The sequence below is a fragment of the Pygocentrus nattereri genome, chromosome 2 (genome assembly GCF_015220715.1).
Source record: "Pygocentrus nattereri isolate fPygNat1 chromosome 2, fPygNat1.pri, whole genome shotgun sequence".
Classification (NCBI taxonomy): domain Eukaryota; kingdom Metazoa; phylum Chordata; class Actinopteri; order Characiformes; family Serrasalmidae; genus Pygocentrus; species Pygocentrus nattereri.
Window position 1 is genome coordinate 19185005 of NC_051212.1, and position 15504 is coordinate 19200508.

A 15504-nucleotide genomic window follows, 5' to 3' on the forward strand; every position below is an offset into this window, starting at 1 on the left:
TCAATTGTAGTCAATATTTTGGGAATTCTGTGAACAGAAAGTTAGAAAATGATTATGATAACACAATTATGTATTTTAATTATATTTGATCGAGTTATCTGCCTTAAAATTTGATTTACAATTTGGAAATATGACACATTTTCAAGAAAAAGTATATGTTATTATATAATCAATGCTATACAGATTTGTCTTTCCAGTCATTTTAGCAGTGTCTTACTGAATTATCTGAAAGCTGTGAAGCTGTGTTAGAATCACTTCAACATTTATCTGCAGTCAAACTGGTTATAATTTTGAAAACTTTTGAATAGCAACTTTTGAACTTTAAACCTCAGTTCAAAAAATATTTCACCATCTAGTTGTTCCTGACATTGGGGGTTATCTTTGTTTTGATTCTGACTTCCCACAAAATCAGGACATATTTGTCCTGAAAATGTACATTAACAAACACTCACACTTGCACAAAGCTCATTCCAGGTAAGGAGACAGAGGGAGCGGTGGTCCTTCACTGTGGGCTTTAACAGAGCATTACAGCAGCAAACAAAGCAGAGAGAGATGCGCAGATGTGATTGCTGATGTGTGGTTCGCCCTGCGTGTGTGTGTGTTTGTGAGCTGTTCTCTGAGGCCTAACGCACATCATAATGCAATAGCCTCAGAGACTCCAGATGCAGCACTCATCTCACTCTCTCTCTCGTCCTCTTTTTTCTTTCTTCCTCTTCTCTGCTCCGCCTCTCCCTCGCTCCCTACCACTCCTCTCCAGTCATCCATCACTTTCTTCTCCTCCTTGAGCTCTCTTCATTTTTAATTCTCATCTCTGACTCTCCGCTCTTGAGTGACAGGTGGCCATCTGTCTCTGCCTGCCACCACGGCAACACTACAGCAACAGCCTGGCGACAAGCGAGCCCAATGCAGATCCAGTCCTGTCAGGTAAGTACAGCCTTCACGCTGACTGACAACATAATATACGCCCGTGTGTGTGTGTGTGTGTGTGTGTGTGTGTGTGTGTGTGGTGATATAAGGACTTAAGTTCAAAGTTCTGTCACAGTTACACCAACACGCTTATAAACTGCCTCATCAATCAATCACTCTCTCTCCCTTTGATCTTTCTCTCTTCTTCTAACTCCCACTCTCTTCCTCTCCCTCACTCTTTCTTCTTCTACTCACTCTGTCTATATCTACTTCTTCTGTCCACTCTCTCCTTCTATCTGTGTCTCTTCTTCTTCTTCTCTCTCATCTCTCTCCCTTTCCCTTGTTCTATGTCTACTACTTCTGGCCCCCTTCTCTCAATCCATGTCTTTATTTCTCCATTTCTCATCTCTCTCTCTTTACCTGAACCCCTATAGTTACTTCTTTTGTCCTCTCTCTCAATCTATCTCTCCTACTATATTATATATATATATATATATATATACACACATACATACATACACACACACACACACACAGCTCTTCAGTCATTTCTCTCTATATATCTCTCTCCATCTCTGTGAGCGGCTCTCATAATAAGGCATATGGTCTGAGAGTTATGTGGGTGTGTATAAAAGCTGGAGAGGAAGCACAATGAAATAAAACATCAACCTTGAAGATGTGTATACAAACTGCTGGCCGTTAGGGAGGTACTGGCAGTATTAGTTACTGTTTTAAATAAAAAGTCAGAGAACAGTGTAGTGGCAAGGTAAAACCCTCACATGTGTAATAGAGGCTCAGGACTACAAAAAACTATATATATATATATATATATATATATATATATATATATATATAATGCATAAAAATACTAACTTGAGTCTCTCTCTCTCTCTCTCTCTCTCTCTCTCTCTCTCTGTGTTCCAGCTCATTTAAGGCACATTGAATAAATTAACACATGCTTAAGCAGGTCGAATTAAGAAATGTTCCCTGAGGCACAGGTCTACAGCATACACACTCACACATATGCATTAACATACCATGCCATCATTACATATAAGCATTGAAGCATGTATTCCAATCTAAAATAGAGCTCCTTATGGTAGTCATACAGGCTGCTCACACACATGGACACCACAATGATATACCCCACACACACACACACAAGCACAATTAAGTGAACTACATGTTCAGTGACCCTTAAAATCCACTTCTGTTTGATCTAAATCGTATCATTTCTCCTGCTCCTCTGCCATGAAGATCTTTCTCTCTCTCACTCGCACTCTCTCTCACTCTGACTTACTATCTTTCCATTTATTATAATTATTCCTGGCACATTTGGTGCTACTCATAATTAGGTGACAATCCTAGCTCAAAGCAAAGAGGTACAGTAGTTTCTTGGCAGCTTATATTCCAGTCAAACGTGAAACAATAGGAAAGAAGCAGCATAGAGGTTGGATTCACGAAGAAATAAACTGAGAAAAAGTCTTAATCGTGTTCTTAAAGGGGGCTTCCGTTGCTTTTCTAATTGTCTGTACAATGAAATTATTAAGTTGTAAACAAAGTAATTTGGGGTGGTTTGATATGAAACTCATCAATGTAGAAAAACGTAAGGGTAGTGATAGGAACCAGACATCTAAAGTGATTAATGCCTCTACAATCTACTTCACAAAAAAGAAACATTGTCTGATTCCTAACACATTGTTTTACAGTAGTTTTGAGATAAGGTTTTAGGCTAAAACATATTTTAAATACTTAAATGGCAAAGAGGGGCATTGCAAGGCAAAGCAATAGCCAAAGAAAACTTATTTATCAACATTACATAAAAAAAACTCATATGTAGCTTCACTGGTAATTTCGCATGGTAATTAAAATACCTACACTTATTTTGTGGACATCACAAACTCTGGTTCCCAAACTCGAGTCAATATGTTTCTCTTGTTTCGTTTCTCAGCACATCATTTCATGTTAAACCACTTTGAATGACTTTATTTACATCTCAATGAGTGAATTATGGGGATCTTAGGAAAAATCTGTGGAATTTCCATAAGCAGGTTATAAGGTGAGAGACACGTTTTGAATTCTGAATAGCTGCTAAACATAAAACCAAATGTTGGTGGAGTGGTACTGTTTGTAGTAATTATCTGTAGTAAGATAACGTTAATGACTCAGAGAACATAAATACTTCATTAACTAGCTAGATGACTGACAAGTGCTTCAGAAGCCTCGGAGTAAAAGCTGTCAGGAACAGTAACTAATACAGTGTCTGAATCACACTGTAAAAATGATACATAGGCAAAAGAAATCCTCTTAAATAAAAGCTATATATATATATATATATATATATATATATATATATATATATATATATATATATATATATATATATATATATCCATAAGAACATTAAGATTAAAATGTCTAGTTGAATTAAAATGAAAGTTGAATAGCCATATAATATAAAAAATAAATTAATAAATCACGTAATGAGAAATATATCTCCTGTGCTTATTTTTGCAGTGCAGCATTAGTGGACACAGATTTAGAGGCTTAACTTTCATTGTAAATAAAAAAGAACTGTTGAAAGGATTAAAAACTACATAACCCACCCCCACCCCTGTCATTTTATTAAGAATACAACCTGTTCCCAGAAAAGTTTGTCCGTGAAAAAGTTCTGAAAGAGAACATTCTACTGGGACGATGAAGTACAGTCAGCAGAATAATATAGAAGGCTACAGCCTTGCGGCATTGCGATATTGACAGCAGAGCAATCTGATAGGTAGGGTTCCTCCTGCATTTGTTTCTTGTTTGTCAAGAAGCTGCATTTAAAAATGGCCTTAATTTGTTACTGTTTATTTACCTGTAGATGCTCTCTCTGCTAAACAGTCTCTCTCTCTCTTTCTCTCTCTCTCTCTCGGTTGCTCTTGTCTTCCTGTTGACCCACCTTTCCACCTGTCCATCTCCCTCTTTCTCCCTATCTCTCACTGTTTGTGTGTGTGTGTGTGTGTTTGACCTTGCATTTGAGACCTCATCGATCTACCCATCCTGTCAATCGATTCGTCGGGTCTGTTGGAGCGATGATAAAAGCCCTGGTGTGGAGTGTGTGTTTGTGTGTGTTAGTGGCAGTCACACCTCTGCCTGCGCAAACGGAATAAGTGTGGAAATGTCAAAACACCTGCCTCTTACACATGCACGTGCACACAGGCACATACAGAAACATATGCATCCATGTCGTCATAACGTCATAACGCCTAACAAACATTTACCTGATCCTTATCATGGAGTTTCGCTCTCACAGCTCGGCAAAACAGTATTGTCTATGAAAACGTCACCTTACCCAAGTTATAGTCAATCCACCAAGACATTTTCATTGTCTGGACATTGCTTCCTTTATTTTGGATCTGGATTTAAGTATCAGAAACTTACAACAGACCAAACTGCATCATGCTGTCTAAATTATTTGCGTCTAACTGAGTTATGATGTATGTCAAATAGGCCAATTCATGCTTCAGCATGGCTGCTAATACTCTAATTACCTGTGCAACATACTATTGTGTATTTGTATAAGTAATAGTACGTCACACAGTGACAGAAACCACATAAGCAGGTCTGGTTGAAATGAAAACTCTGTGGTTAGCGTGACATACTGTGATCTGTACATCCTCTATATTGGGGGAAAAAACTTGTATCTTTAGAAAAGTACTCTTGCAGCAGAAGGAAAAAAACTTGTGTAACAAGTGAACATAACTAATATGTTAATGTAAAGTAATTTAGCACAATTTCTATTGGTCCATTATGTTTAAATATTTTTCCTTTTATCAATAACAGTATGTAATAGTGTCAGAAACCACATAAGCAAGTCCATTTATATATATATATATATATATATATATATATATATATATATATATATATATATATATATATGTGTGTGTGTGTGTGTGTGTGTGTGTGTGTGCGCGCGCGTGTTGTGTGTGCGCATGTGTGTGTAGATAGATAGTATTGCCAAAAGTCCACAATGGAATGAACTGTACTATATTATGGTACATGGCACAATATTAGGGTGGAAAACAGGAGACAACCTGCCCCCACTCTTCCAAATAATCCCTCTTTCCATATCCTTTCTTTCTCTGTCTAACCTGTTTTCCCTCCTTCCCTCTCTTGCACCCTTCCTCTTTCTCACTCTCCCCTTTAAGCCACTGTCTCTCTTTTTGCTACACATGAATAGGTGCTACAACAACATCTGTATCATTCATCTGAATTAAGTGAATAGGTTCTGAATACATGGGAGAAACTGCAAATGAACATAATGTCCTCTGCTGGCATTGGAAATTGTTTTTTAAACATGGAGTTGACAAGCCGGCATGTTTGCATTGGCACACTTTAGTTCTCTGCTGCTTAGCACTGTTTTAAAAACAACCCGCAGAAACTTGACCTTTAACTAGACGGTCTTATCTGATAAAACTTACAATCAGCTAAAGCGAGGTTTGAGGATCATGACTGTGTCAAGCATGAGCTGGGGAAAAAAATGACATAGAACCTAAAATAGAGCCAACACAATACAGCCGACTCATTCTAGGGCAAAAAAAATAACAGTTCGGTAGACGAATGGACACACACTCACTAGGCATGTACAAACATATCGGTGCACGGGAATGAGGCAATCTGAAGGTGGCAATTCAAATGCATTGATTCTAGAATGTCAGAATCAATTCTAATGGATTGGAGGTCAAATCCAGACCTTAAATCCAGTTTCCAGTCCTGGATTTTGTAATTACTGGTAAGAATGACATGGGAATCAGTTGCATCAACGGTTCAGTTACCTATAAGTGACTGCAAAATCCAAGACTGGAAACAAAAGCCTCCACATTATAGTAACATTCAAAAAAATGTGGTCATCTTTGGGATTAAATACAATTCTCTGGCTCTTTTATTTTGTTTGTCAGAAACTACGTTTTTGTCCAAGAACATATCTGAATGTATTATATAACAATATACTTCACACCTCAGTTGCATTTTATTGTTACTCATTTTTGGAATTAAATACAACTCTCTTGCTGTTTTCACAGTGTTAAAGCTTGCTCCATTAATTGTCTGTTTTCTACTGCTGTGCATATGTGTATATGCATATATTTGTGCATTTAGAGTATTTTCTGCAATTGTCAATTGGTCCAAAATAGCCAAATCAAATGGTGATGAAATTTGAGATTTTATGATGCATTGTATCATTTTCTAAAACCTCCTAAGTGATTCAACTCTTGGTGACCTCCCACTCACCAATGATGTAGTAGTCCTGCATGGTTTTGAACTCATGTCCCCAGAGATTGGGCGAATACTCCTGAAACTTGATGGTGAAGCGCATGTCACTGTTGGGTTTATCGCAGGTCAAGAGTAGGTTGGGAGTGCCGGTCACCTCACACCTGTCTGCCTGTTCCCGTGAGGACACCAGATAGAGCTTGTAGTACTCGTACTCTGGTGGAGCTCGGAGTCCAGGAGGGTCCGAGCCTGGACAGATGAGGTCTAGGCGATCCCCAATCTGGGGGTACAGGACATAGCCCCTATCATCACTAAACCTGAAAACAGAGAGAGAAAAGGGGAGAGAGACATTTGTAAATGCAAAGAAGACATGCTTGAGTTTAATCAATTTGACAAGCACTCAAACAGATATTGAAAATATTGTTAGGAAAAGGGCATCTTGCTTTGGATGGCAGACACAAACAAGAATGTCATAGTTTGAGGAAAAGTGGACAGATTGATCAGCAGATCCCCATTTCTACATTTTATAAATGTTCAGCTATCAGCATGTACAAAGTGTCGGATATGTGCATTAGTGCATCCATATCGGTGCAACCCAACTTCTGATGTCCAGCTTACAGTACTTTAATCTACATTGCATAATTTAAATTTGAAAAAAGTAACAGCAACTAATATCACAACTGACTCCAAACTTTTGAATGCTAGTGCATGTTCCCAGAAAGCTCTAGCTGTGGGCTGTGTGATGTGCTTTAGGAACTCACACAAATTTATCAGCTGAACAAAAGCGACAGAAGCAAACTGCCATGCTGTGATCCCACACACAAAGATGTACAGTCATTTCATTTCACTCTTCAGTCCATCATCTTCTCTTTTATTTCCCTATTCATCTGTTATTTTTATTCAGTTATAACGCATATGCAAGCAAGGTCTTAGGCAAGCATGAAAGCAAAGTTTCAAAATGCTGCATTCTATTGCAAATGTTTTTTTGTCTCTGAAGTTATCTAAATAACTCTAATCAAAATGTTTCCAAACGTAGCAGAAGCATGTGCGACTGCTTTGAATTTTCTTTGTGCAGACTGACGACTAAACCACTTAAAGAGCTGAGGCCTAATTATCATTTCAACACTTCTCCCAGGCTCTGGTGGCGGCTGCCCTGTTTACACTGACCTGAAAGCAGTTTATAAAGTTTCTCTCAGCAATAACGCTCAGGACTTGAGAAAGTATCACTGATGTAGGGTGAAAGAGGGTCATGTCTTCTCTGTGACTGACAACCAATGCAGAAAGCATTTACATTTAAACAGACTGAAGCAGTCATTCTTGTTCTGAAGCAGTTTCTAAATTAGCACATTAATGGAAGTGGAAGGCTGATGAAACTCCAGAGGAGCCACTTGCTAGCTTGAAGCTGATGTAGGACTGTGGCATCTTTTCTGGAATTTAAAAGGGTGTAAGATGACACATGAGCAACGCTGAGATAAGTGTTCTTCACTATACTCTAAAGCTGAACAAAGGGAGTCCCACAATTGCAGTAAAAACATCTGACACATAGTGGGGACACTGTCCAGGACTTTATTTTTTTGTTTATTTCTAAATTTCTAAACAAAATGCTTCTGAAACACTAGAAAAACTGTAAGAGGCTAGTAAATATTTACTTGTAATTAGTATATTAACCCATTAAGATCGATGCAAACTTTGTCCCTGCTGTTTAATCTACTTTTTGATATGCTGCATGTACTCGATAAGTAAAGAATATCCTCTAACAAAGATGAACATTTGTAGATTTTTATTTTGTTTTTCAGGAACCTTTTTTTTGACGAAGAACACATTTGACTCTATTATATAACAATATACTTCACACCTTAGTCGCATTTTATTGCTACTCTGATGAAACAAATCAGTAGCTGTGATTCTTTGATACAGTGATTGAAAACACAGAAAGCTTCATTTCCACATGCTGATGTATTTTACTATACCAGCTTTGGCAAAACACTATGGGTGTACAATATGTCAATATTCTATATTACTGTGACAGTTTACATCACAAAGAGTACTTTCACTACAAAAACAGCATAACTCATCATTGCTAACTGAATTTAGTGTTATGCACATGTGAAATATCAAATAAAAATTGTACTCAATGTTTCAATAGTGTTTTTTTCAATGTAGCAATACTGGTGTTTGCATCAGAAAACTAAATGTCATTACACTTATTGTGTATTGTGAAAACGACTTCAAGTATCGTGACGCTGTATTTTTGCCATATCACTCATTCACAAACATCTTAACTTCTCCAGGGACATCACCAAGTCTCCACGTCTCTGAATATACAATTGCATGCAAACATATACATACATACATACATACATACATACATACATACATACATACATACATACATACATACATATATATATATATATATGCTGAATTTATTGAAAATAAAAACTTTACGGCATACTGTATATTTGTTTATTTTTGCAACAATATTGAACTCAAAAACAACAAACAAAAACAACAAAAAAACTAAATCAACACATTTAGTCATTTTCACTACGAAAATCAACAAAATATGACCAGGTATGTTAAAACTTGCATATGACTGTACCATCAGGTTTGGTTTAAGACTAGATTCAAATACATAATTTCCACATGAAAAAAATATATTAGAACACCACAATTATAGCCAAAAACAAGTAAACAAAATTAAAACTGGGTTGACATTAATTTCATGTGGAAATGACGTACTAATCAGTACACAGTTTTATTGCTGTATCACAGTTTTTAGTGTATAGGAGTAGGCAGTTTTTAGCATTATTTATCTTTAGATGTACACAGTACAACAGCCACATGTTGTTTATCAGTTTATCAGTGTGCTCTCTACAGTTAGACATGCTACCTTCACCTCTGAACCAACCACACATACACCTCATTAGCCGTTATGGAGATGAACAGCAAACACGACTGAACAGGCATACCATCACCTATACCATCAAGTTCTGCAGGTGCAGGTGCATCAAGCATTTGCACGTAGACGGGCCCACATACAAACACAACGTACTCACACACACACTAACACCTTATGCACATGGTAGTATTTCCTGTTAGGTGTATTTTTGCTTGTTATCTGACCAAGGGAGGCCCTGTCACAGTCTACTTGTGCTGGTGAATGGGTAAGCAAACATCCTGCCTCTGTAGACTACACTGGGTAAAGAGAGAGAGACAGAAAGGAGGCCAATGGGGGTGAAAGAGAGGAACCATGGCAAAAAGGATTGTGGGAGAGAATGATGGAAAGATAGAAAGAGAAGGACGTGTGAAGAGACCTGACGTGTAACCGAGGAAGTTCAGATGGGGATGAATGCATTCAACAGATTGCATACATATTGCACAACTCACAAGACATACTAGAGGCTTAAGAAACACTACGAGTGTGCAAATCTGTGTTTGAATATAATAGAACGTTACAAATGAAATAACATGAGATTAAACAAATATTCCTTTTATCAACCTCATCTCTATCTGCCACACAGGGTGCGGTCAAGAATTCATAAAGAAAAAAATTCCCTTTACTTCATAGAAAAACCCCCAGAAAAGTCACTTACATGAAACAGTCTTACAACAGAAGCCATTAAGCAGGGGCTTGAGAAGATAATGTCCATTAACCTGTTTTCTGTTCTTTAACTAAGTACAGCGAAACGCATAATAATGAAAGTTGGTAATAACAGACTGTACAGTACAGATGCAGCAGATCAAGTTCAGGGGGAAAAACGCTGAAGTATTCTGTGAATAAAGTTTTAAAACTGTGTAAGTGAATACTAAACACCTAGATGGGACAGTGGATAGAACAGCCTGTGTAATTAAAGAATTACTAAGTTTACTGCAGACTGCTAGAGAAAGAAAAGGAGAAAGAGATGTTTAAACATTTGAGGAAGTGAAAGAGAGGAAGTAGGGAAAGAAGAGAAAGTGAAAGAAAAAAAAAAGCAACAACAGGCGAGAGATATGAGAGAGAGAAAGAGACAGACAGACAGACAGACAGACAGACAGACAGACAGACAGGCAGACAGGCAGACAGAGAGCCAGAGAGCCATGCTGTTGACACGGTCACGCTAGTCTGATCTAAAGCTCTGCAGCTTCTCACTGACACTCCTTCCCTTATCAGCCCATTCACACATCCCTCTCTCTCTCCCTCTCTCTCTATCTATCTGTCTTTCTCTCTCTCTCTCACCTTCCCATCTGTGCCCTTACCATAAGTTTGCATCCAGATACACGCAAACTCACTCACACAAATTTTCTCTTTTTTATCCTCTATCTCACTTGCACAAACACAGTTCACAAACAAGGGATGTACTAATTCAACTTTTCTCTCCTGACTCCTGAACTCAGAGTATCTGCCAATACACAGCACTGATCTGATACTACAGTTCTGTAGTACAGATACTGTACAGTATCATAGTAGCAAAGCACACAAACCAGTACTTCCAATAATAAGTTTGAATGCCAATCATGATGTTCAGGAATGAGTGTATTTGCCACACAAATGGGTACAAATTCTGTCACATATTGGTTGCCGCACAAAAACATGTTCTATTGCTAGTCCAAACATTAACACTAATTAAAAACCCTGTGCTAATGAAATCACATTTGCCTGTTGTAAAAGCAGAGTGACGCAGCATGAGCAGCAAACCTGAAATGTCTTAATTAACACTCACACTACTACAGACATGATTTGCCACATGTAAATGATCAAATAAAATGTATGCAGACTTTTGAGCAGACATATGAACTGTTTGTACAAGGGCGTACAAGCTGTTCTGTAGCTTTTGGCTATGTTTAAACAGTATTTCTTTCAGCATAAGTCCTACATTACAAAAGACGTGTATTTTAGAAAAAGGAGTCATGGACATAAATTGTTAGCTGTGATTGGCCCTTATTAAAGCAGTCTCTTCCCTATATTTAATGTTTTAATTTATTTTTATTGATCTGTCGACCTGTCGGTCAAATTCTGATAAGTACTATCTAACTGAAAACTTGACAAACAAAATAGTACAGAAGAGGCCAATTCACTACAAATGAGACAGTTATACAACAACAGTCTGTTGTTTTATGGTCTTGGTGTTTATAAAGTTGCACTGGTTATGTCTAAGAAACTGTGTTGTGTGTGGACTGGTTTTGCATTAATACTGGTGCCACTACTGACCCAGTATACAGGATCAGTGCATCACTCATACAAACCTTACACTTACAGGAAGCTCTTGGATTGAATCAGCTTCTGTACGGTCTCTTCAGCCTTTTTGAACATGGAGTTTGAAAACTTGCAGAAAGCTCTCCAACATGTAATTATGGCAATTTTGAGCACAGGAACACATTAGCCCCCGATGACTGAACAACTGTCAAGCAACAATTTCTAATGAGCCTGCCCAAGGTTAAGCAAGCGCTCTGCAAATAATTAGAGAACATCCAGAGAGCGCTGTGAAAACGGCTCTGATGAGCATGCACACATGTCCAGTCGCAGAAACAAAGGGACACATGAGCAAAGACCGAGACGAAATGTCCGAAGCACAAGCCTTAGTATGTGTATCCAAAATAAAGCCTTTCAGAAGAAGCCTGTAATAATAAAAAACAACTGGGTTTGTGTGTGGATACGTTACTTTTTTTTCTCTCTGCAAAAATCGCAGCAAATCTAATAGAATGCACAAAGCTGCCACTCAGGCCTCAAAGCAAAGATTAAAGTGAAATTATTACTTAGCCATCATTCTGTTTACAATAATTACACACGGGATAATGCATGTCTTCAAACCAATCCCTTCTTCATAAACATTTCGGCTTCTTTCTCTCTCTCTCTCTCTCTCTCTCTCTCTCTCTCTCTCTCTTCACCCAGCATCCCTCTCTCACCCACCACCCCCCAACCTTCACTCTCTCTTTCTCTTTCAGGGAAACAATGGTGGTATTCATTCGGCCACACTTTGAAACATGGACTGGGGGATGGAGGGGCCAGAGGTGACAGAGGAGTGTGTGTGTGTGTGTGTGTGTGTGTGTGTGTGTGTGTGTGTGTGTGTGTGTGTATGCCCGGCTCTTTTATGAGGGCAGAAACATCATTTTGTCAAACTCGACCGACGCCCTTCCACGACCCTGACAGCTCTAGAAAAAGAACCAAGTGTTAGTTTCACCATGTCCTCCCCTCCTCCACTGCTGACCCTCATCCTTCTCTGTCTCTCTCTCCCTCCTTCATTACACCTCTCCCCCTCCCTTCATCCCTCTCTCATTTTCTCTCCCTCTCATTCTTCGCTCTTGCATTTCAAAGATTCCACACAGGCAACTCGAGCTGGGCCCAGAAACAAGCTCACCACACAGGTGCGTAGAGGTGGGCCTCTGAAGCTGCGTGTTTGTGAGAGAGAAAGACACAAGGCGAGGTTCAAACTAATTACAGCAGTAGCATGACATTCCCAGCAAAAACAAGTTATTGATACCTCCCTTAACCCTTAGAGGAATTGAGTTATTACTCGTGTTTTGCTATAGGCTACTATTTAAAAATAATAACCAAATTACATAGTGATTTACTGACTTACATTTACATGCAATTTACACTCTGTATCGACAGCTTCGAGTCTGCGCTTCTTCTATTTGCATACTCAAGTACTTGACTCAAGTAAAAGTCCCTCACCAACCAGAGAAAAAAAATCTTTCTTAAAACTGTCTCAGATTAAGCAGATCTCAATATTACATTAATGATCACTGATTTGTTTCTGCTAAACACCCCTTAGAAGAAAAGAGGACATTATCTTCAGAATTTCACTGTGAGAAGTTCTGGTGATGAAGGAGAAAAGTGAGTTCTCTTTCCACACTAATTGACTGCTGAAAGGGTTCTGTAGTATAGAACAGAGCTGTATAAGAAAAACAGTAAGATCTTACACCTTTCTTATGGAAATATAATTCAGCCAAGACTCGGCTGAGATGAGTCAGACACAAAGAGTTAATCCACATATGTGACAACATTTTGATCGAAGTGAGAATGCCTTATTTTAAATCTTATCTTAAATCATAAGGAGCGAAATTTCAGAAACTCACTCTGATCTCAAACTGGACTGAACCATGTCTACTTTAAGAACCTGAGATCAAGAGGAGATCTCATTTAGAATATTTCTTTCCCTTGGGTATATTTATCTGGGTAACGTGGCATCAGCAGCAAGTTTAGAATCTGCATTTTCAACAGTTTATTCCAATTAGCAAAGGGTTACGAACACTAGAGTGTCTTTACGCAACTCTGGTAAGACAAAGCGATTCTCTACTGATATCCTCATTAAAGTTTATTGTAGACTTCAGTTTTACAGTAAAATATAAAGTGAGACCCTGAGGGAGAAGCGGCTTAGAAAATGGATAGAAAATGGATGGATATTTGTTGTAAGTTTTAAGCATCAGACAAGACTATATTCAATTCAATAAATGGAAGCTAAATCACAGGTAAATATAACAATTTGTTAGTAAGTCTAATAGAGCATTTCATCCAATTTTAACCTGACAGATTTACAATTGTGATACTTTCAAACTCGCTCTCAGAGTTCTTTAAGAAAAACAGCAGTGACTGAAAAATGCTTAGTTGTTAGTCAACAACAAACTATCAGATTAGTAACTGAATAATTAGCCTGAATTTATGGGATTCAGATGAGCTTTGGAAGACAAGACAACACAAAGTGCTCCACAACCTCATCCACCAGGTTGCATCTTCCAAGTCCCTTCACTGCACACCAAAGAAATGAGATTAAACATGAAACATCTGTAGGCTTTAACATCCCTGCCCTCTCTCTTTCCTTCCTCCAACAAAGCAGATAAGAGCCTTGTCTTCAGTGCCCACCTAAACAACTCCCCTGATCAACTCTTACTTTATCAGCTAGTGAAGACACAAGAGGAATGTAACTCCTCTATCTCCATCTCTCTCACACATGCATACACTGCCAACTGAGACAATAACATTTTACCATACAAAGTTAAGACATAACGACTATGTACAATCACATCATGTGGAATCAGAAGTAATTGAGTATGGAACTCGTTTTATTTTGCAATTATAGCCGTGGGGCATAAACCCCCTCATACATACACATGTGGCATTAACGCATATTGAAATTTGTACGCATGATGGCTTATTTCACATGTGGGCAATTATCACATGATTTCAGCAGACAAAAAGAATCTTGAAAATTACAACAAAGAAAATGAGTTGTTGAAAATGAAAGTAATTGAAAGTGAGGAGCGAGAGAGGGAGAGATGGGGAGAGAGAGAGTACTCCAACTAGTCATACAAGGTTGAAATAAAGTCAAAGAAAGCTGGAAGTACCACTGGAATGTTTGTGGTGAAAAGAACGGCAGGAGTAATAGTTTCCATATGGAGTGAGAGAGAGGGAGAAGGAAGGAAGAAAGAGAGAGAGAGAGAGAGAGAGAGAGAGAGAGAGAGAGAGAGAGAGAGAGAGGGAGGGAGGGAGAGAGAAATAAGGAACAAGGGAATCAAGGAGGAAGAAGCAGAGAAGGGAATAAAGGCTAGCAAAAGAGAAAGGGTTGATTGAAGACAGACTAAAGAAAGCAAGGTGAAAATGAATAAATGAATTTTAAAAGAGTGGAGTAAGTATGCATATGCAAGAGGAAGGTGAGCAGAGATAAAAGCTGGGAGTGCGTGCATGTGTGTGTGTCGCTGTGGGACTCTGAAGGTAAGTGTGTCCTTGCCTCTGCTGCTGCACTGCCCCACCCCCCCGCCCCCCACCTCGGTCCAGAGGCGATCCAGATTGCCGCAGCGACAGTGTCACATCTCCTCCACATCACTTGCGCTGTAACCACAGCGACACAGGATGCGCACACCATGCCAGACGAGCCGGCCTGTCTGCATGACATGCGCCATCCGAAACCACACTGAGGGGTTTAGTACCAGCCCAGTCTGAAATCTATACTAATTAACTTAACCCTTAGAAGCCACAGTTATCTTACTATTTAAACTTGAGTCAATACCACATTTGCACTCATAATTAGCAAATACTAGATTGAGTTTGATGAAAAGTTATTGTTGTATATACAATCAGAAACAATGTCCTTTACATTTGTGCCATGCTGAAACAGAAAAAAATCAGAAGCGTAGATTCAAACCTGTCGATACAGAATGTGGAACAAATGTGAATGCAGCTCATTGAGTAACTATGTAATTCATTAACTAAGTAATTAATTATGTAATTATTAGGTCTGGGTGTTATAATCAGATATTGATGATGACTGACGTGTAATTCAGTGATGATGCTTCAAAGACGATAACTGTTGTGATTAGAATACATGTGTTTGCACTAAAAACTTTCAAAACAAGAGGAAATATTGG

General features: G+C 38.5%; 1 protein-coding gene across 1 annotated transcript in view; it reads right to left on the bottom strand.

The window, feature by feature from the left end:
* efnb3b (ephrin-B3b) overlaps positions 1–15504 on the bottom strand; it is an 87365-nt gene that overhangs the window by 41524 nt on the left and 30337 nt on the right. The window contains exon 2 of the mRNA XM_017710258.2: positions 6181–6476. Within this exon, the coding sequence (XP_017565747.1) occupies positions 6181–6476 (296 nt within the window). The remainder of the gene's footprint in view (positions 1–6180; positions 6477–15504) is intronic.